This window comes from Bos javanicus, chromosome X (assembly GCF_032452875.1).
Source record: "Bos javanicus breed banteng chromosome X, ARS-OSU_banteng_1.0, whole genome shotgun sequence".
In the NCBI taxonomy this organism is placed as follows: domain Eukaryota; kingdom Metazoa; phylum Chordata; class Mammalia; order Artiodactyla; family Bovidae; genus Bos; species Bos javanicus.
Genome location: NC_083897.1, coordinates 38,201,650 through 38,228,066, shown reverse-complemented (window position 1 = coordinate 38,228,066; position 26,417 = coordinate 38,201,650). Strand labels below are relative to the sequence as shown.

Sequence of the window (26,417 nt, the reverse complement as noted above, 5' to 3'; positions counted from 1 at the left end):
AGTATTCTGGCCTGGAGAATTCCATGGACTGTATAGTCCATGGGGTCGCAAAGAGTTGGACATGACTGAGTGACTGTTACTTTCACATATATATATATATATATATATTCACACACACACGTACACACACATACACGCACAGATGGGCTTCCATGTGGCTCAGTGGTAAAGAATCTGCTTGCCAATGCAGGAGATGTAAGAGAGGCAGGTTTGATCCCTAAGTCAGGAAGATCCCCTGAAGGAAAAAATGGCAACCCACTCCAGTATTCTTGCCTAGAGAATCCTATGGGCAGAGGAGCCTGGGGGGCTATAGTTCATGGGGTCACAGAGTCAGTCACTCCTGAGCGACTAACACAAGACTAACTTTGGTAAAGAATCTTTCTGCAAGGCAGGAGATGCGGCTTTGATCCCTGGGTGGGGAAGATCCCCTGGAGAAGGAAATGGCCACCCACTCCAGTATGCTTGCCTGGAGAATCCCATTGACAGAGGAGCCTGGTGGGTTAGTCTAGAGGGTCTCAAAGAGTCAGAGACAGCTAAGTAATGAACATTTTCACTTTCAAGACTTTTAGAGCCATAGGGTTGACATGATTAGGTGTTCTCAGGCAGAAATGGGCCATCGCTATGGTTCCTCACATCTCCATTTTCCTAATGTAAGAGTAGATTCCAGAAAAGACAGAACAAGAGATCCCTCTGGTGCTGAGGGGAAAATGGGCTGTAGGGAGTGAAGACCAACTAGGAGGTGGTGCTCCTGTCCCAGAGAGTGGAGACACTCTTGTTTTTTCGATGAGGATGGGCTGGTGAGCCTTGAGATGGCAGTGTGGAGGGGAGCCAGGGCGACAGTGCCTGAGGGCCAGGAGGGGACAGGAGGCTCAGAGCTCAGGGAACTGGATTAGGAGGTGAGACCTAGGCCTGTGACATGCCCAGATGGGGCCCTGGCATGGGGTGCAGCCTGGGGAGACCCTTGTGTCCGCTGGCCCCAGCACAACCCTCTGTGAGCTCCCAGTGGGCACTGCTGGAAGCCCAGGGGACAATGTGAGCCTGGGGACAATGTGAGCCTGGGGACAGAGAGTGAGAGAGCCCGCCATGTCCCAGGTGTGGCCTGGCGACCGGGCCTGGGCACTGGGGACAGAGGGGTGATCCGGAACACACATGTGTGGTGGCCGGGGAAGCATGGGCCAAGGGTGGGGGGCAGAGCATCCATGAGACCTCAGGGCAGGTGGCCGGTAGGCTGGGCCAGGTGGGCTGTGGGGGAGCCCTGGCCTGGCACATCGGGGCACTTGGGAGGCTGAGGGCCTCCCAAACCAAGGGGTGGTGGCTGTGATTTCTCCCATGGAGAGAGTAGGGAGAGGATGGGTATCCAGGACTGGGACAGAGTGACCTTACACATCCTGCCAAGTGGCCTAGAAGCCCCAGCCCCGGGAAGGGGCATTGCATCCCGCCCCCTCCATAATATGTGTGTCTCCTTGCTTAGCCTCGATCCAGGACCGTTTCTGCTTTTTGGGGATCCTTGGGAGTTGCCTGGAGACACCCTCCCAGCAAGTTCCCTCCTGGCTCTGAAGCGTCTGGTAGCTGGCTCTCTGCTGTCACCCAGTGGTCATGACATGCCTGAGCACGTGGATCTTCGATCTAGCCTCTGCTTGTCTCCACGTGGCTGTGGCCCCGCTGGCTCCCTGTCTGGTCTGAAAGACCCTTGGCCTCCCAGGCAGGTAGCAGGAAGCTCCCCTCCGTCTGTAGGTGCCCTCTCCCTCATCGGGTGACTGTCCTTCCTCACCTGCCTCCCTGCTGTCCCAATGGACACAGCCCTGGTCCACTGATGCCTGGTGGCTTCATGTCTGCATGAGCCCCCGCACCCCTCTGGCATAAATACAGCATGCCTACAGGGGCCAAGTGATCCCCCAGGGGCAGAGACATGCCACTGCCAGGCCACCTTTGGGTTGCAGCTGTCCCAGGCCCACAGACATCCTGGCAAGTCTAACAGTGCCATCGGTCTTACTGCCTGCCATTGGGACACAGGGTGTCCTCCTTGGCCACCGCCTGCTGGCTGGTCCCCATGGTCGGTGGGGAGGGCGTCCTGCCTGGCTTCCCCGTCCTGGCTGTGTTGGTGCCACCTGCTGCCCAGCCTCTCATGTAGCCATTCTCTAGCCAGAGATGAGCCATCTTGCCCCCAGGGCCCCTTTACCAAGGCGATTTCTGGTTCTTAAACAAGCACCCCATTACTTTGCCTCGAAGGCGCTCTCCCCCTCTGATTCAGCCCACTGGGGCAGCCACTGAGGCTGAGCCTTCGTGGTGACCTTCTTGGAAATTTTATCCAGGTTTTTTCTAAGATGAAGACTTATTATTATTTTTTGTAATGTATCTCTGAGAAGAGCACCAACAGGGAAAGGTCTAGGCCTTGCCCCACCCACATGCTTGCCTTCTGGACTGTTCCATCTAGCCCCCACCCCAGTCCCCAGTCTCAAGCCACCTTGGACCTGCCTCTGCGGTTCTGTCTTAGGATGTATGCATACATCTCAGGCCTCCAACTTTGTATTGATGACCAGAGCTTCAGTTTGCAATGAATATTTATGGGGGAAATGAGGGGAAACTGGAAGGGCTCCTTGGCCCAGGGGGCTGAGGTGGAAGGGCCGGATGGCCTGGTTATGATGCTGTGGACATGGCCTTGGCCATGGCCCTGGGAATCTGGGAACCTCATCTTCCTCTGTCTGTGATAGCTGGGTAGAAAAGTGTAGAGCTGTTGCCGTTGACACTGGGGACAGCAGTGGTGAATGGCTCTGTTCAGAGGGGGAGGCCGTCAGTCTAGGCAAGGGCCACATGGCCTTAGGACTCAGCTTGCTGTCTGGACACAGCCCTCCTCTTTGCCTCAAAGTTTCTCCTTGGTCTGGTGAGGGGAAAGGCTTGTTCTCTGGGTCCCTTGGGGTGGCCCTACCACCCTCAATGGCACCCTCTCATCCTGCTCTCCTGGGAAGCTCCACCCACTGCCCACCTTCTCTGGGCCCACTCCAGGGCCAGTCTAGTAGGCTCTCTTCCTCCAAGATGGGGTTTCACATCTTGAAGGACATGCACCTCTCCCCATTGCTCTTCCTCTCTAGGCCCTGATTAGCTTCTACCCTGTTGGTGTGTTTCCTGTTCAAGAAAGCTCTGAGTGAAGTCATCTTTAAGCACTGGCTCCCTGTGCCATCCCACAGGACCTGCTTAGCTCAGGGTGGGGTGGGCCACCCGCCCTCTTGCTCCAGCCAACACGTTTCCCATGGTTTCACCTCCCTGCCTGGCCCTTTCCTTTGCAGGCTTCTCCCACCGTCTGCTCGGCTACCCTCATGATCCTAAGTCATGTAAAGTCACTTCCGGACAATGTCCCTCTGGCCAGGACCTTTGCTCTGAGCTTTCCACCTAACCATGTGACCTCTCCATAGGGATGTCCGGAACCCCACTCAGCCCCAATCAAAGCTTCAGCTGAGAACTGTCCTCCTCTCTCCCAGCGCTCCCCAAGTACCATGTACCCAGTTCTCTGAACCAGAGCCCAGTCAGCTGTCCCTGGCTCCTCCCTCCCCTCCTCATCATCCCCTCTGGTCCATCACTTCTGCTAGCCTTGGCAGCCATCAGGGTTCTACCTGCTGCCCTCTCTCCCCTGGGAGAGCAGAACCTGAGCCAGGCATGGATGCCAAGCCAGAGGGGACCTTCCAGAGGGCAGTACAGAGCCTCCTGAAGGGTGCCAGCACCAGAGGACAAGGGGGCTCCAGCACGCCTGGGAGGTCTGAACTGGGCCATGGCTGCCATGCCCCCGAGGCTCTGCCATCGTCCACCTTCCTCACCTGGTCCAACTCTGGCTGGCTGGCTGCCGTGTGTTCTACCTAGAAAGCCTGGCAGGGAGGGTCGTGATGGCCAGGAGGACAGGAGGAAGGCACAGTCCCCTCCTTGCATTTGTGTCTCAAGGCCGAGGCCCCATGCAGACAAGAACGGCTCCCTCAGCCATCCTGACAAGCTACCTCGGGCCGCACAGGGTCCTCGATGCCCACGACGGCTATGCAGGTGAGGTCGCCCACCACCTCGTTCTCATTGTCCCAGTCGGGCTCCTGGGCGGCGGTGAAGTCCCGGTAGGCGATGCAAATGGTGCGGAGCCCATCGCAGGCCATCGGCTCGATGATCTTCTTCACCATGTCATCCCGGTCCCGAGGGCGAAAGCTGCGGAGTTCCCCATTGCTGTTCAAGATGTTGGTGCACCTGGGGCGGATGGAGCGGGAGGAGCTGGTGTGAGGCAGGGTAAAGGGTTTCTCCGAGGGGGGTGGTGCTCTGCTGCTGCTGGGGCTTAGGAGACCCCCCACCTTGTTCTCACCAGAACCTCAGAATGTGACCTTATTTGGAAAGAGGCTTGTTGCCAAGTTAAGATGAGGTCATCCTGGATGAGTGTGGGCCTTCAATCCAATTCCTGCTGTCCTTATAAAGAGGAGTGAACACATAGAGACACAGACACAGGGACAAGGCTGTGTGATGATGGAAGCAGAGACTAGAGAGATGCAGCTACAAGCCAAAGAAGACCAAGGAGACACGCCAGGGAGCATCCTACCCTGGAGGTCTTCCAGGAAGGGTGACCCCGCCCACACCTTGACTGAGGACTTCTGGTTCTGGCACCAGGTTGATGGTACTCTGTTTCCCCGGGAGCCAGGAGCTCAGACACTTGTGCAGCACATCTTTGCACATTCAATGGGACCTGGCGGGTGTGTGTGTGTGTGTTGCGTTTTCCCTGTTGAGCTTTGGGGCAAGAGGGGGGATGTTAGCAAAAACCCAAGGCTCCAGAAAGGCTGGGACGGGGAGGGCTGACAGGATTTGGGCACAGAAAAGGAAGGAGCAAAGGAAACCTGATCCCCGGGGGCCGGCATGGCCATTGGACAAGTGGAGGCCCCAAGAAGACTGGTGAGGAAGGAAAAAATGTTGGTTGTGGAGATTCTGCTCAGGCCTTTGTCCTGAAGGCTCCAGAAGGAGGCGGGTTGGGGGGAGGGGTGAGCACTGAGGTACAATTAGGTCAAGTCTTAGAAGGCAGCTCCTCTGGAGAAGGCAGCTGAGGAGCCAGGTGGGCGGGGGAGGGTGCTTGAGGGCTGCAGAGGTCAAGGCCAAGGGAAGGTGTGAATGCTGAGGGGTAGGGGCAGGCAGGGCACTTGGCAGGGCACTGCCTCAGTCTTCCTAACAGCTCCGTTGAGATCTAATTCACACAGCACATGATTCACCCGTGCAATTCCTCCTGGTATATTCATAGTTGTGCTGCTATTACTGCTATCACCTTGAGAACATCACTAACCTCTACAAGGAACCCGGCAGAAGCAACAAAAGAGAAGAGATAAATTGGACTTCCCAATTGAAAGACATTTGTGCACCCAAGGACAAATCAAGATAGGGAACAAGAAATCTATCAAGGGAGTGAAAAGACAGCAGCCCACAGAATGGGAGGAAATGCTTTGAAATCAGATATGTGTTAAGAATCTAATATTCAGAATGTACAGAAAACTCTCACTGCTCAACAATAAAATGACAAAGAATTCAGATCCAAGATGGGTAAGGGCTGGAATAGACATTCCTCCAAAGGAGCTAAACAAATGACCAATAAGCGCATGAAAAGGCACCAGTATCCCTAGTCATCAGCAAAATGCAGGTCAAAACTGCCATGCGATCCCAACGGCTCTAACAACAGCAGCAACAATAATCAGGTAATAACTCAGTGAGGATGAGAAGCTAGAACCCTTAGGCACTGATAATGGGAAGGTAAAGTGGGACAGCTGCTGAGGAAAACCGTTTGGCATTCATCAAAAGATGAAACATGGAGTTACCAGTTTTGCTCCCAGGAATATACCCAAGAGAGCTGAAAATACGTGTTTAAGCAGAAACTCTACGCAAGCCTTCAAAGTGGCACAACTCACGGTAGCGAAAAGGTGGAAACAACTCAACGGTCTGCCAACAGGACAACTGGATAAGTAGAGGGTGGTCTGCCCATGCAATGGAATGTTATTCCATTGCAGAAAGGGATGAGGCACTGATAAGGGCTGCAATTCAGATGAACCTTGCAAACCACGCTCCGTGAAAGAAGCCAGATACAAAGTGACACATCCTGTATGATCCCTTCATATGAAATGTCTGTAATAGGTAAATTCACAAACAAAAAAGCAGATGTTGTTGGTTATTTGTTTGGTTGTTTAGTCACCAAGTCGTGTCCGACTCTTGTGACCCCATGGACTGTAGCCCACCAGGCTCCTCTGTCCATGGGATTTTCCAGGCAAGAATACTGGAGTAGATCCATTTCCTTCTCCAGGGATCTTCCCGACCCAGGAATTGAACCCGAGTCTCCTGCAAGAACTGGGGTGATGGGGATAGGCACGGGGTTTCCTTTGGGGTTATCAACTTGTTCTGGGACTGAATGCACTTTAAAGTGATTAAAAGGGCCAGTTTCAGGCTACTGTCTATTGCAATAGGAAAACCAGAAACGCCATAGCCTTTGGCTAGCCCGTCTCATCCACTCACTTTTTCAGCAGGATCTCTGAGGCGCCCTTGCTGAAGAGGCGGAAGCCACCATCAGGCGTGCGGATGACCGTGCTCATGGACTTGCGGACCGAGTTGAAGGTGTACACTTTATAAAGCTTATCTTCGGGAATCTGCTCCCGCACCGGCTGGAAGTCCCGCTTGAGGTCCAGGACAAAGCCAAGCAGAGCACACTCCGTCTTGTTGCCCACTTGGCGTGGGAGGGCGCCTTCCTTCTCTGGAGGCTGTGAGGTGAGGAGAACCAACATGGCCCTGGGGGCCCCAAGTCCACCCACCTTACTGTCCTTGGACCCCAGGCCAGCCTTGGCCTCCAGCATGGACTAGATGGGCAGCTTTCCCTCCATTCACTGGGCTGTGAAGGGCTTCCAGAACCTACAGGCCCTGCCCAGGGTCCACAGATGAGGAGGGAGCCCAGAACCCCAGAAATGATTGTGGCCCTGCTCAAAAATGTCCTTAAGAGAACCTAGCCAGCCCCTGGCGACAGCCCACCCAGCAGCCATGCTTTGCCGCCCCTGCCTGGGCCCGCCCACCGCTGGCTCCCAGCTCACTAGTATTTTGGTGGTGTAGGCACTGTTGATGGAGATGGCATGGACCAGGATGTCGAGGATCTTGGGGGTCAGGGCACTGGGGGCTGGAACCTCTTTGTAGTGGGTGTCCCCAAGGTAGGACTGCACCACGGTCATGCGGTTGGTGGTGAGAGTGCCCGTCTTGTCAGAACAGATGGCTGTGGCATTGCCCATGGTCTCGCAGGCATCCAGGTGGCGGACCAGGTTGTTGTCCCTCATCATTTTCTGTAAAGGGCACAGATGGAGGCTTGGGTAGCTAGCTGTCCTGGGGGAGGGGATTGGCCCAGGGGGTGAGGGAGCAAGAAGCACAGCTCAGATGGGCCAGGATGATGCCCCTGCCCGGTGCCCCCTCTCAGGCAGGCCCTTTGGGTTCCCCACCCACCATGATCTTTGCCTTCCCCCCCTGTGTCCTAGGGGTCGTCCTTCATCTTTTCCCCCATCTCAACTCCCTGCCCCCCTGGGACCCTGCCCTCATCCGGCAGATGCTGGCTCGTGGTGCCCCCATGTCCAGGAGGCCGGGTTGGGCAAGGATGTCCAAACCCAGCTCTGCATCCCTGCTCGCCACCCCGCCCCCCCATTCTGCCCCTGAGCGATCCCAAACTTTATCTGGTCCTTGCTTGTTCAAGCTGCTTAAGGGCTTTGTGCCTCGAGTCCTGGTTCTGTATCCTGGTACCATGGGATTCGTATCCATGGTGTGTTGATTTTATTACCTTGACAGAGTAAGCTAAGGAGATGGTGACAGCGAGAGGCAGGCCCTCTGGGACAGCCACAACCAGCACAGTGACACCGATGATGAAGAACTTGACGAAGTACTGCACGTAGACAGGCGTGCACTCCGCCAGCCACATCCGGCCGTCTATGACGAAGGTCTCGATCACAAAGTAGAGGACCAGGATGATAACAGTGATGGCGGACATCACCAGCCCTGCCACAGGCAGTAGAGGCAGGAAGGGAGAGCAAGACGGAAGAGATAAGGGATGCTGCAGCCTGTCCCTGGATTCTTGGAGGGTCACAGTCCATCCTCACCAGAAGAGGCGGAAGCGGGCCCTGAAGGCTGTCATGTGTCCCTGGCCGGTCCCCTGGCTGATTGGCCCATGGTCCCCATCCCTTTTCACTTGCCCACTTGTTCTCTTTGGCCCAGCCTCAAGCCCAGGAACCCAGCATCCTCCCTGCCCACCAGGTGGCCCCCCGGCTACCCCATCGACGGCCCCCACCTGCTTTCCCAATCTGCACGGCCAGTTTGGTGAGCTTTCCCTGAAGGACTGATTTCTCCTTCTTGGGCACATTGGCTTTCTTCTTCTCCCGCTCCTCCATCTCCCCGCCCTCTGCGCTCTTTAGGGGCTGCATTTCCATGGCAACAGCCCCATCCTGTTTCTTTGCTGTACAAAGGAGAAGCCCGAAGCCAAGGTTAGGACCTGCTTGCTGGGGTGACGGCTACAAGGGGGGCTTTCACAGGGCAAGCAATGGCACGCCAGCCCTCCTCTCTCATCAGCCCAGGCCCTCCTGAAGTGGGCACTGTCCAGGGCAGGACCGAGATGCTCCTCTCGGGGCCTCGCAGGGGGAGAGAAGACAGACAGAAGCACTGCTAACTGGGGCATGCACACAGAGTGGCCGGTCCTGTGATGCCCCAAGCCTCAATACCCAAGAGCGGAGACCTGGGGTCCATGGAATGTTCCAGAACCCAGAGCTGACTCTGGCACACTGGCGTCGAAGCCATGTCCCCACTCCCCTCAGGGAGGCCCAAGAATCCCCGTGCTGTCCTCCCCTGCTCTTGGCTCAGGCCTTTGCTCCTCTCTACTTGCTGTCTGTCCACCTCCTCTCTGGAACTAGCAGTCCCGTCACAGCTCCCCTGGTGCACACTAACTTAGTGGTGCTGTGTTCCTCACCACCCCTTATGGTCCCTCCACCACCCAGAGGGGGCACCCAACGCTGCCACTCATCCTTGTCTCTACTCAACGGGCTCTCAGTGACTCTGCACGCCTCTTGCCACCTTGTGGGGTCAGCCAATCCCTGTGGCCCCATCTCCTAGCCCTTTAGCTGCAGCCTCAGTGACACTCAACATCCCACCTAGCTGGACCATTCTAGCCTCTGCCCCCAATGCAGTCTGCCACTCCCTGTCCCAGCCTGAGACCTGGCCATTGGACTAACCTCCAGTCCCAAGCGCCCGTCCAACCACCAGCAGCCTCTGAACTCTTTGTCTGCCTCATCCAAGAGGGCAGCAGGCCTCAAAGCCTCAGCAGAAAGGCCAATGAGCCGGGAACCCATTGGCCCCACAAGGTCTTGGGTGAGTCTTCTGGAGCGTCAGATCCCTCACCAGGATGCGAGCTCATGGGCCATCTTTGTGCACTCCTGGCGGGGTCTGCTGACTGGCTGCCCACCCCACTCACCTGGCCTCCAGGTCCTGCCCCTGCAGCGGAGGTGGGCGCCCCCCCCCCCACCCACCCTGCCTGGCACCCTCTGCCACCCATCCTGAGTGCAGAGCGCCCATTACCTTTGGTCTGGCTACTCTCCATCGCCCCATCCTGCTGCTTGCCTACAACGGAGAGGAACGACAGACACGGAGACTTGAGAACACCACGTGGCCCTGGTAACACACACGCACATGGGACAGCGGGGCACAAGACACTGCAGCCAGTGTGTGCGGGAGGAGGGGTGGGCGGTGAACCCATGGGCCAGAACCAGCACAAAGGGTTTGCCTAGATCGGTGGTCCCCAACCTTCCTAGCCCCAGAGACCGCTTTCATGGAAGACAACGGCTCATGTCCTGCTGTGCAGCCCAGGTCCTACATGGAGCGGTATCTATCCAGGGCTCGGAGGGTTGCGGTTCCCTGGCCTAGATGGTTCCTAAGCCCAGTGGCCTAGAGATCAGCTTTCTACACAGCACAGCTGTGGAGGGAGAGGAGTTGGCCAGGTTCAGGACACCCACAGCACTGGAGGGAGCATCAGGGCTGGACCCCAGGTGGATCTGTGCGGGGATCCTTTGCTGATGTGCTTTGCCACCATAAAGCCTGAAGCTGCCTGCTAGGAATGGTGGCAGTGACTGGCTTCCCCGTGTCAATGTAAACGGTGCCAGCCATGCCTCTGGTTTGCAAGGGTGGCAAGGACTGTCCCACTGGGAGGGCTCAGGAGAGCCAGCAGGTGAGGGGCTTCAGGCTTGGGGGTTCGGGTTCTGTACCCCAGCTCCTCTTGCTTCACCTACACCCAGGAGAGCTCTCCAGAAGCCATACACAGACAGCCCTACATCCAAAGACCACTGATCCCAGGCAGGAAGGGCTTGCGTGGGCTGCTTCGTCAGCCCCCACAGAATAGCTCATGATCACTGGAGATCCTGTGTAGTCTGGGGGGTTCCAGGCAATCAAGAGAGGCTCCTTCCCCACCCTCATGGGGGGTTGGTTGGGCACGTTCAGAGGCGAAGGGGTGGGTGACAATCCAGCACGAGGAAGGTGTATTGCTCTGTGATGGGGGGAGCCTTCTGGAGGAGGGAGGGAGGTTTGAGATGAGCCCAGCCAGAAGATGACGGCTGGACCTGGCCTGCAGAGGGGTCAGAAGCCAAGGGAGGGGAGGAGGAGGAAAGACAAGTCAGCCCAAAGAGGACCACGAGGAGTCAGGCCAGAAGGCAAGAAACAGGCTTTGGTGGTCAGGGAGCGCTAAGCCCGCAGGCAGGATGGATCACAGCGGAGGTGGGGAGAGAGTGAGACCCCACCTTCCAATCTCCAGTGCGCAGTAGTGGGTACAACGCCCCCTCCCAGAGCCTGGCCAGGTCAGCTTCCCCTCGGGGCTCCCTTCCTCTAGGAAGCCAGGTGCTAGAGATACGTTCTACCTGACATAGCAAGCGGGGGACAGGAGCCGGGGCTGCGGGGACCCAGGGAGCTGGAGGTCAAAGATAAGGGGCCTAGGACCAAGGCCTTCAGGCCTCTGACATTGAAGGGACCTAGTGGGAGGGGAGGAGCCCGGGAAGGAACGTGGAGGGGGGCGACCTGCCAAGCAGCCATCAGGATGTCACTGGAGGGTCACTGGGGACTCCAGTCCAGCCTAGGGGAGGCCCAGGGCCTGCCTACCCACCCACTGGCAGTCCTGGGGGCCCCAGGGTGCTGCCTGTGCAGAGACACTGGGCTGAGCCCTGCAGGGAGGGGAACCCACGAAGGGAACCCAGGCCCAGGCTGCCAGGACCTGGGGCCCTGGGAAGCCTCTAGGCAATAGCAGCTCACCATCTCCTCCAAGGAACACAGTGGCCCAGGAAGGGGGACATGAGGAAGTCTTTCCTTACGTTGACCTGTCCCCGTGTTCCTGGGCTGGCAGACTGAGCCCACCTGCGCTCAAGGCCCAGTGGCCTTGATTGACTGGGGTGGAGCTGGTGACTGGTGACCCACTGCCTATGTCTGCAGGACCCTGGCTACAGGCATCTGGCACATGGTCCCTCTGTACCAGTGTGTGTCTTTGTACTTCTAGTGGGCTCAGGGGGCTTCACTCAGAGGTGGGATGCACATGGAGCAAACGCCATTCCTTACCTGCTTTGTCACAGGAGTGGCCTAAGGGGAGATCCAGGTCAGTGCAAGGTGAATTGTAAGCAGATGTTGTGAGGACTGCGGGGGTCACCTGCCATGTATGGGGCTCAGGATGGTGGCAAGGGGAGGCAGCTGGGTAGCCATGTGCCAGTTTGGATACAGAGCTGGGATCTCTGAAGACATCTGTCCCTCGACAGTGCTTTCCCTTGGGGTGAGGACCCCAGCCCCCTCTCAGCTTCCTCTGCCGTGATGGCCCTTAGGGTGCCCAGGCCCTCCTACTTGGGAGCCCTCCACCTCAGCTGTGACACCTAGCTGTCATGGTGGCCTGGAACCCTCAGCACCTCACCATGGGGGCTGAACACCCCCCCCTCAAGGATGGCCCTGAAGCACTCTCCCAAGCCAGGGTGGCTGGTCTCTGCCCTCCAACTCCCTTCCTGCTCAAGCAGGGCTGTCCCCACACCCCGGTACACCTGCGCCCGCGCACATATTCCCGAAAGCCTTCAGGGCACAGCCACCCAAAGGAAATTGTCTCACACAAGACTGGGGGCCCCAACGTGCTGGCTTTGGGGAAAAGACCTCAGAAGAGGGGCCTCCAAAAGGAATTCCAGGAGAGAGGGTATGGGCTCCCACCCGCCGAGGGCTGGTTCTCGTCAGTGCCAGAGCAGGGACGGGTTGAGCGAGGGACCACCAGAAGGCAGGCTCAGAAGAGAGAGCAGGCTTCATACAACGGTTAGTGCTGCCTTACCTTTCTTATCCTTCTTCTCTTCCTCCTCTCCACCAGCTCCAAGCAAGGTAAAGATGATGCCCGTCTGGGAATTCACACCCACAGCCGTCACCACCATTCTTCCAGAACCTTCCATGACATGAGTGCCTAGCACAGCAACACAGAGGCTGAGACAGACATCTGTACCATGGGCTGGGAGGCACGCTCAGCACCTCCAGGTCTTGTCCCAGGCCTCCCAGGACCAGGAGCCCTGCTTCCCCTGGGGCTCACCTGACAGCAGCATGGGGTCCTTGTCTGTCGACTTGCGCACATGGTCCGACTCGCCCGTCAGGGAGCTCTCATCGATCTTGAGGTCGTTGCCCTGGATGAGCACGCCATCGGCAGGCAGCAGGTCTCCTAAGGTCGGCCAGGCAGCCAGAACCACAGACCGTCTGTGCGTCTGAGCAGCCTTCCTCCCCACTGCCTCCCACCACTCCCAGAGGATGTCCCCTTGGGCCTGGGTAGCCACCCATCCCCAGTCCTGTCGTCCAGCTGCCAGGGAACCAGGCCCACAGAAGCACCCAGCTGGGTGTGCTGGAGGTGCTGCCCTGGGTGCACTCACCATACTTGACCTGGGCGATGTCTCCCACCACGAGCGTGGCCACGGGCACCTGGAGGAGCTGCCCATTCCGGATGACGGTGAACTTCTGCTCCTGCTCTATGCGACTCTGCAGGCCTCGGAACTGCTTCTCTTTGCTCCAGTCGTTGAAGGCCGTGACCAGGACCACGCAGATGACAGACAGCAGGATGGCGGCCCCCTCGATCCAGCCCGCCTCGGCTTCCCCTTCGTCTTCGGCCCCAGCCGACACATTCCCACAGGCTGCGCCCGCCCAAGGACAGAAGGGAAGGACGGAGGCGACAGATGAATTCCTTCACTGGCTCCTTGGTACCTCCTAGGACCCTCCCCTCCTCCGGCCCCTCGGTGGTGCAGCCCTCGGCCCCGCGGTGTGCCTCCACGCCCCGCCCCTCTGAGTCCGCCCCTCCCCATGCTCCGCCCCCTCAACACCCCGCCCCCGGCGCCCCTCCCCTCCACGCCCCGCCCCTCACCTTCGCTCTCCTCCCCGGGCGGTGCATAGAATGAGAGGCCCAGGGACACGATGGCAGCCACCTCCAGGATGATGAGGGTCACATCCTGCAGGGCCTCCCACACCAGCTGTAGAAAGGTCTTGGGCTGCTTGGGGGGGATGAAGTTCTGCCCGTAGATCTGCCTGCGCTTCTCCAGGTCGTTGGCATTGTCAGCCAGGCCTGTGTAGTGCGGGGATGCAGAGCAGAGGCACAGACGGAGACGATGGCAAAGACCAGCCCCGCACCGCCCCCCCCCCCCCCCCGCCCCGCTCCCTTCTCCACATCCGCCCATCTCCCCTTCTAGACTGAAAGCTCTCAGGAAGCAGAACCGCACTGGCCCAGCGCCTGGAGCCCTTCTGCAAAGCCTGGGGGGCACATAGGGGGCGCAGGCAGCATCTCCAGCTGTCTGGATGGCACAGGTGTGCGAGCACGTGATAGCGCAGAGATCCTAGCATGAGGAAGGGCTGGACCACCCTCCCATACGTCTGGGTGGGGCCAGGAGCTCACACCCCCCTCTGCATCCTCACAAGCTGCTGTGTGTGGGGTGGCAGGGAGGGAATGCAGGGTGCAAAATCCACACCCACAAAGGGGTGGCCCCAGGCACTCATTTCAGAATCTGTGGCCTGACTTCTCATTCTTGGGACAACCCACTTCCTACCCAGGTCAGCATCAAGGCCTTTGGATCTCTGCTTTCACAGGGTGAGTCTCCTCAGGCTCATTCCTGAAGGCAGCGAAAGCTTCCACATGGGACTGGCATTCAGGCCACTGCCTCCCAAGGCCAAACATACGCTTGGCCATCTACCCCAGGGGCAGACACAGTGCCCTGGTCCCACCTCGGCTCTTGGGCTTCGGCTTCCTTCCAGGCCGTTCCACAGGACCCCTCCGCCCCAAAGCTTTCTGGCTTTTCGGCGCCCCCAAGTGCCTGGCCCCACACTGACACCTCATGGACTCCGTGGCTTGCAGTTGCCAGCCCTAAGGAGCTACAACTCCCATGGCCTCCAGTGCGGAGGGGCGGCAGTTGGGGTGGGGCAACCAGAAGGGCTGGGATCCCAGCCCGTGGGGTGCTCCTTGTTGGCTTGAAAAGCCACACAAGACATGGTTCCAGATGACTTGAGAAGATGAACGTGCTGAGGGTGGTATAGAGGAGTCTGAAAGAAGGAGGGTGGGCATGTGCTGGGTAGGGAAAGCTGGTTTCCGGGAAGGGGATGATGGAGCCCGTCGGGGTGGAAGGGCCGACAGGAACACGCCCTCTGAGCTAGGCTGAGGCCACACACTGTCTCCCCCCAGCAGCAGCCACAGCTGCCTCTGCCCTCCTCCGCTGGCCTCACTGTGCTTGGGCCTGGCCGCGGGTCAAGTTTTTGGAGGCTGTGGTCTCCCACTAGGAGAAACTGAGAACCTCAGCTCCTAAGGGCCCGGGGACCCAGCTGAGGGCTTGTGTCCCACTCCCCTGACCTACAGAAGATATGAAAAGTGGGCTTACTACTCAGAAGGTTCTTGGACTCTGAATCTCCCAGACACCCAGGGTCTCCACTACCCCCACTCTGGGAAAGGGCACTGACTTGGAGCCACCAAGAACCACAGAGGCCCCACCCACTGTCTAGAGAGCCCCTGGGCCCCTGTCACGCCTCAAGAATCTGCATGCTGCCTGCCCAGCCCCATCTGACCAGCCGGGCACTCAGGGCCCCTTCCCCAGGAGTTTCCTCTTTCCCTCCCTTGGCCTGTCCCTTGGCCTTGGTTTGCCCTTGATGCTGCCACAATGCCTCTCTCTCCCTTGCCCTAGAGCAGCCCGAGGCCTTGGCCTTCCTGTTGGCGCCGGGGTCCGGAGAAGTGCTCATGGGGGCAACCCAAGACAGCCAGCAGCAGCCCCTCCAGTTCCGAGCACACACTGGTCCTGCCCTGGTCCAGGCTGCAGGGGCAGCAGCCGGCGGTTGGCATGGACACAGATGGGCACCCTGCCCGGACCAGAGGCCAGATGCCATCAGAATTGGATTAGGACCACATCGCGCGGCTCTCCGCTCATCTGCCTCTCCTTTCCATGAGTGTCAGTGGAGGCCAGCGAGGGGAAAGGCCGCTCACCCTAGCCTGGCCTAGGCTCCCAGCTTCTGGAATTTTCTTGGATGCACTTACTGCCGGGAGGAAACCCAAAGTCCCCTCCTCCAATATAGCATGCACCTGCTTGGCCTGTTGCCTCCTCCCAACCTTGCCAGGGGGTGTGTGGGGGCCCTGAGGCTCAGCTAAGCTGCTCTCCAACCGCCCCCCCCCCCACCCCGCTCAAATCCTTGAGCTCAGGTCACTGTGTCTGAATGACAGTGGGAGCATCTAGGTGGGCCGGGACCTGAGCCTTCTTCTGGATGCAGAGCGGGCCGGCTGGCTCCCTCTGCCATGGCTGGGCCACCCACCTGGGCACCTGCTCTTCTCTAGGCCTGCTCCTCCACCGGGTGAGCGCCAGAGCCGCTGTGGCAGAATCGGGCATGTTCCCAGGGGCCTTGACATTTTAAATATTTAACAAGGCCTGACAGGCAGAGGAAGGAGCTGCCAGCTGAAGCCCATCTGCTTCCTTTTATCTGGGAGAGGCCAGAGCCCTGGTGGCTAAATGGCCCTCTACCCTGGGCCTCCCTCCACCCAGCCCCAAGTTGGGGGTGGGGGGACAGGCTAGGAGGAGGGGAGGATAGAGATCCTCTGGCCCCGAGCCAAGCCATCTGCCCCTGATTGATCGCACACTTGCACCAGGCTGGGGCCCTTGAGAGCACAAAGCAGGAGGGATGCAGGCAGGTCCTCGGTACTCCTGACCTGGCCAGGTGGGTGTGCTCTCACCCAGCCTCAGGCCCACCTCCTCTGCGGGGAGCAGGGGCGCATCTTTACCCCCTGTTGCAGCCCTGGTGTCATCTGCACACAGATGGAGCCAGGGAGCAGGAGACAAGGGCGGCAGCCAGGGCACTGGTGGACAAAGGTGTGCCAGCTGAGACAGGGCCGACAGGATCCATCTGCGCTGGCTGGGGATCATCCTGGCACCGGCCTGGGGTAGCCCTAGTAGCCCTGCCAGGGAGGTGGCAGCTAGGCCAGAAATGCTCCAGCTGGTGAAATCCGGGGCCAAGGCTGGCTGCCCCCAGGGGGTCCTGGCCTCCCAGCAGACCCATAAGGCCTCCACGCCCAGAACCTTCTGGAGGACACAGAAGGGGGACAGCACGTGGGGAACACTTGGTCAAGGGCCACTGCCCCTGAAACCTTGCTGAGGTTTCAGTTTAGGGCCCATCCTGCCAGCATGTGCCATTCGGTGCCAGCTTCCTCCCTTACTCAGCTTGGGTACTTCATTGCTATTTCATCCAGAGAAGAGATGCGAGTGGGAACCACTGGTGATGGAGGCAGGGGGCAGCGGGGCAGATTGCCCCATGCAGAGCATCTCCCACTCTAGGGGAAAATGGTTGCCCAGGGAGGGCACAAGGACACAATAGTGGTCATGGTTTAGTGAAGAGTGCCTCTGGGAAGCGACTGCAAGCCCTGTCTGCCCTGGGGCTATGGAGCCTCTTCAGGGAGGAGTGTGGGGAGGTAATGGCTCTGCACCGCTGGCATACCCGCCCTGCTGGCAGACTTACCCTCGGTGGGTGAGGTCTTCAGCCTCCTGCAAAGCCCGCTCACGTCCCCATAGGCCTCCTGGACTTTCTGCAGTGCCTCGGCCCCCCGGAGCTCCATGAGGGAGCGCAGCTCGGCCAGCGTGCACCCGAAGCCACCTGCATGTGGGGCCTCCCGCTGCTGCTGGGGTTTGGGGTGGAACTCGATGGAACTGTTGGCCACGTCGCCCATCCTGCCTGTGGCACGGGGGCGGGGGTGTTCTCGCAGGTGCAGCCTCCGCCGGGGGCAGGCGGCCCCCCGAGGTCCCAGCACCGGGGTGAGGTGTAGCCAGGGGGGCCAAGTGCAGACACCTGGGGAGGAGGTGAGAAGCACAATTGAGACGAAACCAAGGTCCCCTCTCTGGAACGTTCTCTGCAAATGTGCACTCAGGTCGAGCCACGACTCACTGGGTGCAAAATTCCCCCGCCCCCCCCACCACCCCCAGGCCAGGCCAGGCCCTCATGCCTACCAGGCCTGCCTGCCAGGTTACCCCTCAGTCCTGCCCACCACAAGCACACAAGCTGGCAGGGCTTGCCACTGGGGGCAGGAGGAAGAATGAGAGCCTCCCAGTGGGGACCTGCAGCTGCCAGCACTAGGCAACCTGGGACATGGGGGCTCTCGCTGTCCCCCAAGTTCACCTGGGCCCCCACACTGGAGCAGGCGTGACATGTTGGGATGGAACGAACAGTGGGTGGTCCTGCCCCGGCATAGACGCTCCATCATACTCCCTCGCTTGCCTGATTTAAGACTCCTCCCTGACGGCAGTGGTCTTCGGGCGGGGCCCCTGCGGCTCAAGGTTTCAGGCCCGCGGGGGTCCAGGGAACAGGGCAAGCCATGGACAGAGCCAGCTGGGCGCTAGGTCAGGGCTTAGTGCACAGGATGTTTCTGCTGCCCTGGGGGCACCTGGGGTCCAGGGCTAGGAAGGGAGAGGGTGGGTTGGGCAGGGGAAAAGGAGGGGAGAGGGCCAGAGGGAAGGGGAAGGAGGCAGGGAGGGAGGGAGTGGAAGGGGAGAGCGGAGGAGAAAGCGGAAAACAGCCACAGGTCACGGGTGACTTCCCTGTCGCCCTGCCCCACAACACAGTGCCACCCCGTCTCCCGCACCCTCCGGCCCTCCAGATGGCAAAGTGAGGAGCTGGGGTCTCCCCGAAATTAACAACAGCGGGCTAAGTCCCAGGCCATCCACCTTCCTCCTCCACGGAGCATCCTGAAACTTGCCCAAGGAACTCCGGTACCCCTGGCTGCCCCGTCCGCAGCCCTCACTGGGTCTGGTGGTGTGGGCCACAGGGGCCGCTGGGCTGTCTGGTCCTGGGTCTCGAGCTTCTCTAGCTAGTCTCTCCCCTCCTCTCATCCCAGCTGGTGGCCTGCGCGGAGTGGCAGCATCGCCAAGGCCACGCACTAAGCTCCCAGGACTGAACGAGTCTCAGCGCATGTGGCCTTGGCCTTCACACCAGCACAGATGCCTCCTGGCAACGTCGCTCAGTTGGGCTGGATCCCTCACCTTTGGGGAAGCTCCCGGCTCACAAGGATCCTCTTGGAAGCAGCTCTTGGCTACCCACCCAGGTTTCTGATCTAGATCTGCCCATGGAAACACAATGGCCGAGAGGTGTGTGGCCTCTGATCTCAGGAGAGCCGTGGCTGCTCTCAGAGGCCGGCCAATGCCAGGAGCAGGGATGTGCCCCAGTACTCAGGGGCTGAGACCAAGGTCTCTGGGAAACAAGGTTCATTTCCTTCATTGCTCACTGGCCCAAGGGGGCTCAGAACACAGAGGGGCTCTCAGTTCCTCTGAACACTGAGGTGGTCCCTGCCTCGGAGGTGTAGTCTGAAAGGCATCTCAGCCAATGGCCATCTAAAGTGAGCCAGGTTGTCAAAGTTTGGGCACTTAAGTGTTAACACTCTAGACAGTTTCTGCATGAAGCAGCCTTCCTTGCCAGAAGACGTGGGAACAAGATGGCAGACTCGCAAATGCATGGTCCTCTCCGGCTCCCACGCATCTCCCCACTGCCTGTCCCTCCTGTTCGCCATCTGACCGATCTTTCCTGAGCACCTACTCTGTGTCCGTGCTGGCCATCCCTGCTGGCTACGGAGGGGTGGGCAGGACTGAACAGGTCCTTGCACTCTCTGGCCAGGAGGTGGGTACCTAGAGGGTCCTGCTGCTGAGACACATGGCCATAACAGCTTCAGAGTGCTGGGGTGGGGGCACAGTTTCAGCTGGGGGCTGGGATGGAGGAGTGAGCCATTCTTTCTGGAGGGAAGAGTGTTCTGAGACCAGGAAGGAGGCAGGTAACAGGACAGGGTCCCAGACAGGAAACCGGGCTTGCTGATCCCATGCCACCGAGAGTGGCAGAGGCCACCACCAAGCAGAGGGCTGCTGACTGATGACGGACAATAGGGGAGGGAGGCAGGAGATGAGGGCTGGGGCTGCAGGAGAAGGGGGAGTGGGGACCCCAGGGTGCGCCTGGAGCTCAGGGGACTTGAAGTAAGCGAGGATTCCAGGCATTAGTCTGAGGCCAGGTGGGCTCTTTCTGGGATGCTCTGTGAAGGCGCCACCCACCCAGGCAGGCACGGCAGGAATCCCCCTCCTATTTGTCACTTGGCCAGGTGAAGGGGCAGAGACACAGGGACATCTGGGTCTCCTGCTTCTGACTGCAGGCTCTTTATGGAAGCGCCAGAGGCCGAAATGGCAGCTTCTGACTGTCAGTCACACTCCTGAGTCCTCTGCAGATGCCCCGAACTGTCACCCCACCCCCCCAGCTTCCTTCTCCACCTTTGCTTAGGTGCTGCCTGTGCTGGGATACCTGTCCGCCCTGCTTTCTCTGCCTTGAGCTCTGTGCCCCTGCCTCGACACTCCCAGTAGGGAGCACCCTGGATGAAACTGGCCAGGTTGGGCTCAGTCACCCCAGCCCCTTTGACTGTTGGTTGCTGGAGGGGAGAGGGGGGTCTTGTCCATCTATGGAGGCCCTGGCTTCGGCTTTGATCAGCCCTGGGCCCATGGACAGGGCACCGACACCCTCAGGAGTCTGATCCCAGGGCTCAGACAGGCAGCTTGATCAACCTGGGGGTACTATGAGTTCGGGAGGCTGGGGGGCATCTGGCAAATATGTGAGTCACTTGTCCCTGAGCAGAGTCCCCAGCTCCGGCCGGCACTCACCCTGGGCTGTGATGCCCTTGGCAGGCAGGCCACTGGCCTGAATTCCAAGATCTTGTGAGTTCGACCCCGGGGTCCCAAGGACAAGCTGGGTGCCTTTGTGGCTCCCCACTGAGCCACCTCCCCAGTGCTTTGTTCTAAAAGGGAAGCCAGGTGAACAATCTGTTCCTTTTATCCTTTTGGTCTCTACACTCACTCAGACAAGACTCGGTTGGAAGGCACCCAGGCCCACCCACATGAGTCAGGTGGGCTCATCCAGGGGAAGGTTGCACCCTTCTAGGGCACAGCACCCTCCCTCCTGGCCCTGACAACCAGGGCTCACCCAAGGGTGCCTTCATCCTCCTCCATTAAGCAACAGCGGTTGCCCAGATCCAGCCACACCGGGGCTCTGAGCTGCTCCTTACATTGCTGTGGCCTTACTGGCTCCAAAGTGACTCCTGGTAAGGGGAACAGGCCGAGAGTTGAGGCCTGGCCTTCTTTGAGGGCACAGAGCTCTCCTAGCCCCTCGCTGCGGTCCCTTGGCTGGATTTGCCATTGCTCCACGCTGCGGCCTGGCCTCCTGCCTGCAGCTGTGGCCCACTCCTTGGCCCTCAGCGCCTGCCAGGCAGGCCCCAGGGATCTCCCTGTCTACCACCCTATAGGTCTCCCTCCAGCTGGGTGACTGGTCACTACATGGCCTGGTTCAGGAGTTGTCAGTCTGTGCCTCCAAGCTGCACTGCCCAGAAAGCATGCCCCAGCATCAGTCCTCCTAGCCCTCCCTTTTGCACATTTCTTTAAAGGCCCCCTCAGCTCCTGTCCTGTGCTGGTTGGTCAGCTCCATCCCGTAGCCCGGTCAGCACATGGTCCTGTCCCCCTCTCCCCCGATGGCCTCTGATAAACCTGAGTGGCAATTCACATGGATGGTTCTCCACACAGTCCCGCCCAAACCAACTGCCACTGAGTTTAGAATCCCACGGCCAAATCTTTATTTCACTCTGTTTGCCAGGGCGCCGACCTGAGTGGGTCTGTCCTATGCTTGGGTCATCATCTCTTTGAGACACGTGGTTATTGAGTGGGTGGGGAGCCCACTTTGTGGTGGGCTGTGGCTGGGGACAGGGACCCAGACGAGTGAGTGAGTGGAGGCCTGGGTGGTCTGAGAGAAGCCAGGGGCCTCGAGAGGTGGGATGCAGGGATGATAAGTTGACCCTCCCACGTTGGAGAGTGTGCTCTTAAGAACGTTCCTCTTCATCAACTCCACAGGCTACCAGGTATAGGAGTCATCAGTAAGATCAATACCAAACAGCATATCCTTTGGTTTCCCTATAAGCCTGGGAGATGGCCTCCCTCCGCCTGAAAAAAAGGACAGCAGTCATCCCGAAATGGCCAAGAGCAGAAGTGATCAGGCCTATCAGGGCTGCAGGCCTGACAGAGACTTCCTGGCCTGGGCTGGCTGCCTAGAACGGTTTGTAGGCACTGAAAGGGCAGGGAACATACCATTTCTGTACACTTCCATCTCTCAAACTTTAATTGGCTTAGTTGAATTGTAAACCTCCATGGAGAGGGGACTCAGACCTTCTGGCCTTTGCTCCATCCTGGCCCAAACTGGCTGGCACTGGTGGGGTGGCAGGAGCCGACCTGCTGGGGGCTTCCTGACCTACCTCCCTTGGTTGTGTGACTTTCAACAGGCTGCTACCTGGGGGGGTGGGGGGGTCGCGTGGGGCACAGCTGGAGATTGCTCAAGTTCACTCTTGGATTTTCCGATGTCTCTTGCCCCTGGGCCCTGTGACTCATGCCCACTCAACCAGAAACCCAGGAGTCTTCTCCGCCTTGTGCTGGCCCTCCCTGGCCACCACTGACTGGCTTTGGGAGCTGTCCCAGCACCTCTGACTTAATCTGCCTGGGTCCCCCACTTTGCCTCCTGTGAACCCCCTCCCCCTGGGGCCCTGGGCAGCTAGGAGCTTTCTGAATGAGATGGGGGCGCTGCCGTTCCCAAGCCCCGGCTCCAGAGGCTTCCCTCACTGCCTCCTCACAGACACCCCAGGAGGGCAAAGAGACGCCTTCACTCCATTTTGGAGAAGGCAAAACTGAGGCTCAGACCTCCAGGCCTTGCCTTCCATGTCCCCAGAGGGAGGGTCAGACCACCCCAGGCTGCCAGGAGAGATAGCCCTTCCGATTCCCCAACGTCTTCGTGGAGGAGACAAGGGGTGGGGGACATCTGCGCCCACAGGGCTGACCGGGCATCTGTGACTGGCACTGCCACCTCCCTGGGGTGGACTGATCATGGCTGGTGGCACCAGCTAGAAGTCCCTGGGCCCTCCTGGCAGTAAGCTGGGGCTGAGAACACCCCCACCAGGGAGCAGAACCCCCACGGTAGAGTCCCCAGTCCCATCTGAGTCCCATCCGAGGCAGAGTCCCAGGGCACCAGATGCCACCTGACACCCACCCTGCACGTGCCCTTCTGGCTGACCCAGCTGTGTGGTGACCAGGGGGCTGAGCACACAGACTCGCCATGGGGATTTCTTGAAATAACAGTCCCCTCCTCTCCATACGTCCAGGCACCTGGAACCTGCAGATGAGCTTGGGGCCGGGAGCCCTTGGAGACTCAGGGGAGTGGATGTCCTCCCCTTGTCCTGCCCAGGAGATCCCCGTGATCCCAGGTAGGTGGGCCGGGGGTCCCAGCACCCCCTCCCTCTTGACTTCACCCAAGCCACCCCCGCCCAGGCCCTCGCCTTCCTGCTGGCCCCACCCCCTCCCTTCTGCCCAACGCACCTTGGCGACCACGACCACCGGGGCAGGGGAAAGGAGGGATCCAAGGACCAGGCCTGGTTTCAGCCAGGGAGGGAGGGAGGGAGGCTGGGGGGGGGAAGGCGCTGAGGCAGAGAACAGCCTCATTAATATTTCAGAGGCGCCATCACTGCAGCTCCTGGGCCCTCACAGCTCCAACACTTTGCTAGTGGAGGGAGGAGGATGGGATAAAAGAAGGAACTAAAACAGAGAAAACAGATTTAAAGGGACAGCCCAGCTCCCCTCCCCCACCTCCATGCCTTCCCTCCCTCTTGTTCCTGGTACAATCTGTGCACCCGCCAAGTGGCTTTCCCAGGGAACAGCTTTGGGCAAAAACAATAACAGCAGAAAAGGGTCAATACTCTCCCTAAACTCATGCGCAGCACCCGCTCCTGTCTCCGCCTACGTGGGGCTGCCCCTTTCGTGCTGTGACCAGGACACCCAGGCTGCACCAGGGACAGACTCAAAGGACCATGTGAGGTCAACCGAATCACAGATGCATGGACTCTGGACATTGGAGGTCCCTACTGAGCACAGTCCACTCCAGAAGGATTCTAGAATCCAGAGAAACACAAGTCTGGATTCCTGGAGGTGGCAGGGACTGGGCTCTCCCTGATTCAGCTCTTGCCCTCGGGTGGGTCTCAAAACTGTAGACGTACAATTACCACAGGATCCAGCAATCCTACTAGAAGGAAATCTCCCCAACAGAAGGGAAAGCAGGGCCTTGAAGTGATATTCGTCGCCCGTGTTCACAGCAGCCTTATTCGCAATAACTATAACATTTAAAACCACCCAAGACTCCATCAATGCATGCCTGGATATACAGAACGTGGCCCAGCCCCACAATGGAGTGTGATTCAGCCTTTAAGAGACACCCGCTACAACACGGCTGAACCGACAAGGCGTGATGGTCAGTGAGAGAAGCCAGACACAAGGACAGACCTCGTATGACTCCACTGGTATGAGGTGCCTAGAATCGTCAGACCCTAGACTGAGAGGAAGATGGGGAGGGGGCATAGGCTGGGGGAGGGGGAGTTAGAGTCTAATGGGGCAGATTTTCCACTGGGGAAGATGGACCGTTCTGGGGATGGTTGCACACCCACGTGAATGTACTTAATGCCGCCAACCTGGACACTTAAAAATGGTCAAGATGCTATATTGGAAGTTCTGTGTGCTTTCCCACAATTAAGAAACCTAAGAGGCCACGTGGCCCCTTTGCTCTGTATCCAGATTAGTTTCCTGTGGTGCCCCAGGTCATACAGTCATCACAGAATTTCCACTGCCTTGACCGGCAGATCAGCTGACCACTTGGCCCATGTGAACGTTAACTTCCTGGAGCAGCACCTGCCTGCATAGAGACCTAAGCAGACCTTCCCGCACCCGAACTCTGTGGCCTTGGGGGCTTTCAGCACCACCCACAGCCTGCCTCAGCTGTGTGGCTGCCTCAATACATGGCAGAGAAACAGATGAGCTGAGAGGCCAGACTTGCTGGCAGCCACTGCTACCACTCTTGTCCCCTTCTGGAAAGCCTTGTGGCCCCCAGGGCCTCCGTGGGTGCCCCCTCTCTCTTTGCTGCGCATGTGCACTTCCTCAGAGGTGCTGACCCCACCCTGTTCTCCAAAGGAACCAGAAGGTGGTGTGGCCAGAGCAGACAATCCAGCCTTAGGAGCTGCTCACGAATCCCCAAGAGCTCGTGGCAGAGACTTGCTAGACTTTCCCTGATTTCTATTCCCGTCTTCCCACGTCGTATTTTAATCTTTAGCTAGGAGTCTAGTCATCCAGCTAACAACTATCCTCCCCCAACTCCAGTGTGGCTACGGAGGACCATGTGACTAGATCCTGGCCAATGCGAGCAAAAGGGACATGGAACTGCATTACTCTCAGGCAGCACTAAGGGTTCTCAGCACATGGGACAGAGCCAACTTCAGGGTTGTGTCCTTAAAGAGAAGGATGTGTTCTCCCCTGCCCCTCTCCTTCCTGCCGGCTGGAATGCTGATGTGAAGACTGGAGCAGAGGCAGTTTTCTTGCTCCATCTGGCATGTGGAATCCATATGTCACGGATGGCAATGCCATGCAAAGAAGCCAGTTCCCTGATGGCCAAGTAGCCCAAGGTTGCCTCCCTAGACTTTTACGCACAGAAGAAATCCTCTCTCCCTTTCACTTTTATGTTCATTAAGCTAGGTCTCTGTTACAGAGCTTAAGTCTCTCTCCTGGGTAATTCAGGTATATAGGGAGGAACTCAGCCAGCAGGTAAGATGCCTGCCTTACCTCCCTGACCAAAGTCAGCTCTGGTTCTCGGAGAGCCAGGAGGCCTCCCTGAAGTTTCCATGACCTGCTAATCTGTGACATTTCCATGGGTTCCCTGGAACATGGGGTGGTTCTGAACTGGGCTCCCTCTCATCTGTGTCATTTGATATTGTCCTAGAAGTTCTAGGCAAAGGAGAAGACAGAACCAGCAGAGTACTGGAGAGAGAGACACAGACAAGCCATCGGGTCACAGGCAATACCGAGCACCTTTCTGTGTCATGGTGGAATTCCACATTCCCTCTGTGCCCCAAGCCTCGAAGGCGGGAGGAGTCATTATCCCCAAATCAGGACTAAGCTGCTGAGGCACAGAGGTTAAAGAACTCACTCAAGATCAAAAAGCCAGGGACTTCCCCTGGTGCTCCAGTGACTGGGACTCTGCACTCTCAAGGCAGGGGGCCCGGGTTTGGTCCCCAGTTGGGGAACTGGGAGGTCACATGCCGAAACTGCAGCTCCTACATGTCTCAGTGAGGATCAAGGACCCTGCAGGCTGCAACGAAAGTCTTCTGCAGTCAATAAATCATTCTTAAAACAGAAAAGGATCACACCGCCAGCAATGAGCAGTGGCCGATGTGGACTCAAGTAGTCTGATTGCGGAGAACTCTACATTGCTCATCTGCCAAGTGATGGGCCAGAGAGGCCCAGAAAAGTGATGAACATGTGGTTCAAACCAATTCAAAGAGTTCACCAAAGTGACCAGACAGGAAATCTGTTTCCATATACCTCAGAGATTGGGGGTGTTGGGGTTAGAGTGAGGCCAGGCACAAATCTCTCAACCTCTCTTGGTCTCCACTTCGGAATCAGGGAAAGGTGCCTTGTTCCTCCTGGTGCCATTGCTGTGAACTTGCTACCACCACACACTGCCCACATAGGAAGGGCCCCAGGGGCCCGTTTCCCTGGAGGGTTTTCTCAAGCCCAGCAGCCACACCTGTAGACCAGAATTCACGGGTTGGGACCAGGCTCCACCAGGGAGGGCAGACCATTCTGCTTGGCCAGGGGCTGACCCCTGGGGGGGCCTTTCACATGCTTCCCCATTTCTGGGGCCATCCTCAAGCCGACCCAGGCCCCAAATCCCTCCTGAGGACCACGAGGCCTGGGTGGGGGGCCTGGAGAGGAGCTGAGTCCCTAGGATGCTTCTGGGGGGAAGTCCATACTCCTACATGGGTGGCCTCACAT

General features: G+C 58.6%; 1 protein-coding gene across 7 annotated transcripts in view; it reads right to left on the bottom strand.

The window, feature by feature from the left end:
* The window catches only part of ATP2B3 (ATPase plasma membrane Ca2+ transporting 3), a 61,750-nt gene that overhangs the window by 26,236 nt on the left and 9,097 nt on the right, over nucleotides 1-26,417 (bottom strand). For 4 of the 7 annotated variants that reach the window (XM_061408944.1, XM_061408943.1, XM_061408946.1 and 1 more), the window contains exons 2-12: nucleotides 17,014-17,340; nucleotides 13,403-13,600; nucleotides 12,918-13,175; nucleotides 12,587-12,712; nucleotides 12,338-12,463; nucleotides 9,580-9,621; nucleotides 8,303-8,467; nucleotides 7,799-8,013; nucleotides 7,071-7,313; nucleotides 6,505-6,746; nucleotides 3,984-4,218 (exon numbers count right to left, since the gene is read on the bottom strand). In XM_061408944.1, coding sequence (XP_061264928.1) covers nucleotides 3,984-4,218; nucleotides 6,505-6,746; nucleotides 7,071-7,313; nucleotides 7,799-8,013; nucleotides 8,303-8,467; nucleotides 9,580-9,621; nucleotides 12,338-12,463; nucleotides 12,587-12,712; nucleotides 12,918-13,175; nucleotides 13,403-13,600; nucleotides 17,014-17,221 — 2,058 coding nt within the window. In that variant the 5' untranslated portion in view covers nucleotides 17,222-17,340. The remainder of the gene's footprint in view (nucleotides 1-3,983; nucleotides 4,219-6,504; nucleotides 6,747-7,070; nucleotides 7,314-7,798; nucleotides 8,014-8,302; nucleotides 8,468-9,579; nucleotides 9,622-12,337; nucleotides 12,464-12,586; nucleotides 12,713-12,917; nucleotides 13,176-13,402; nucleotides 13,601-17,013; nucleotides 17,341-26,417) is intronic. The other 3 variants (XM_061408947.1, XM_061408942.1, XM_061408945.1) reach the window with 1 other exon arrangement.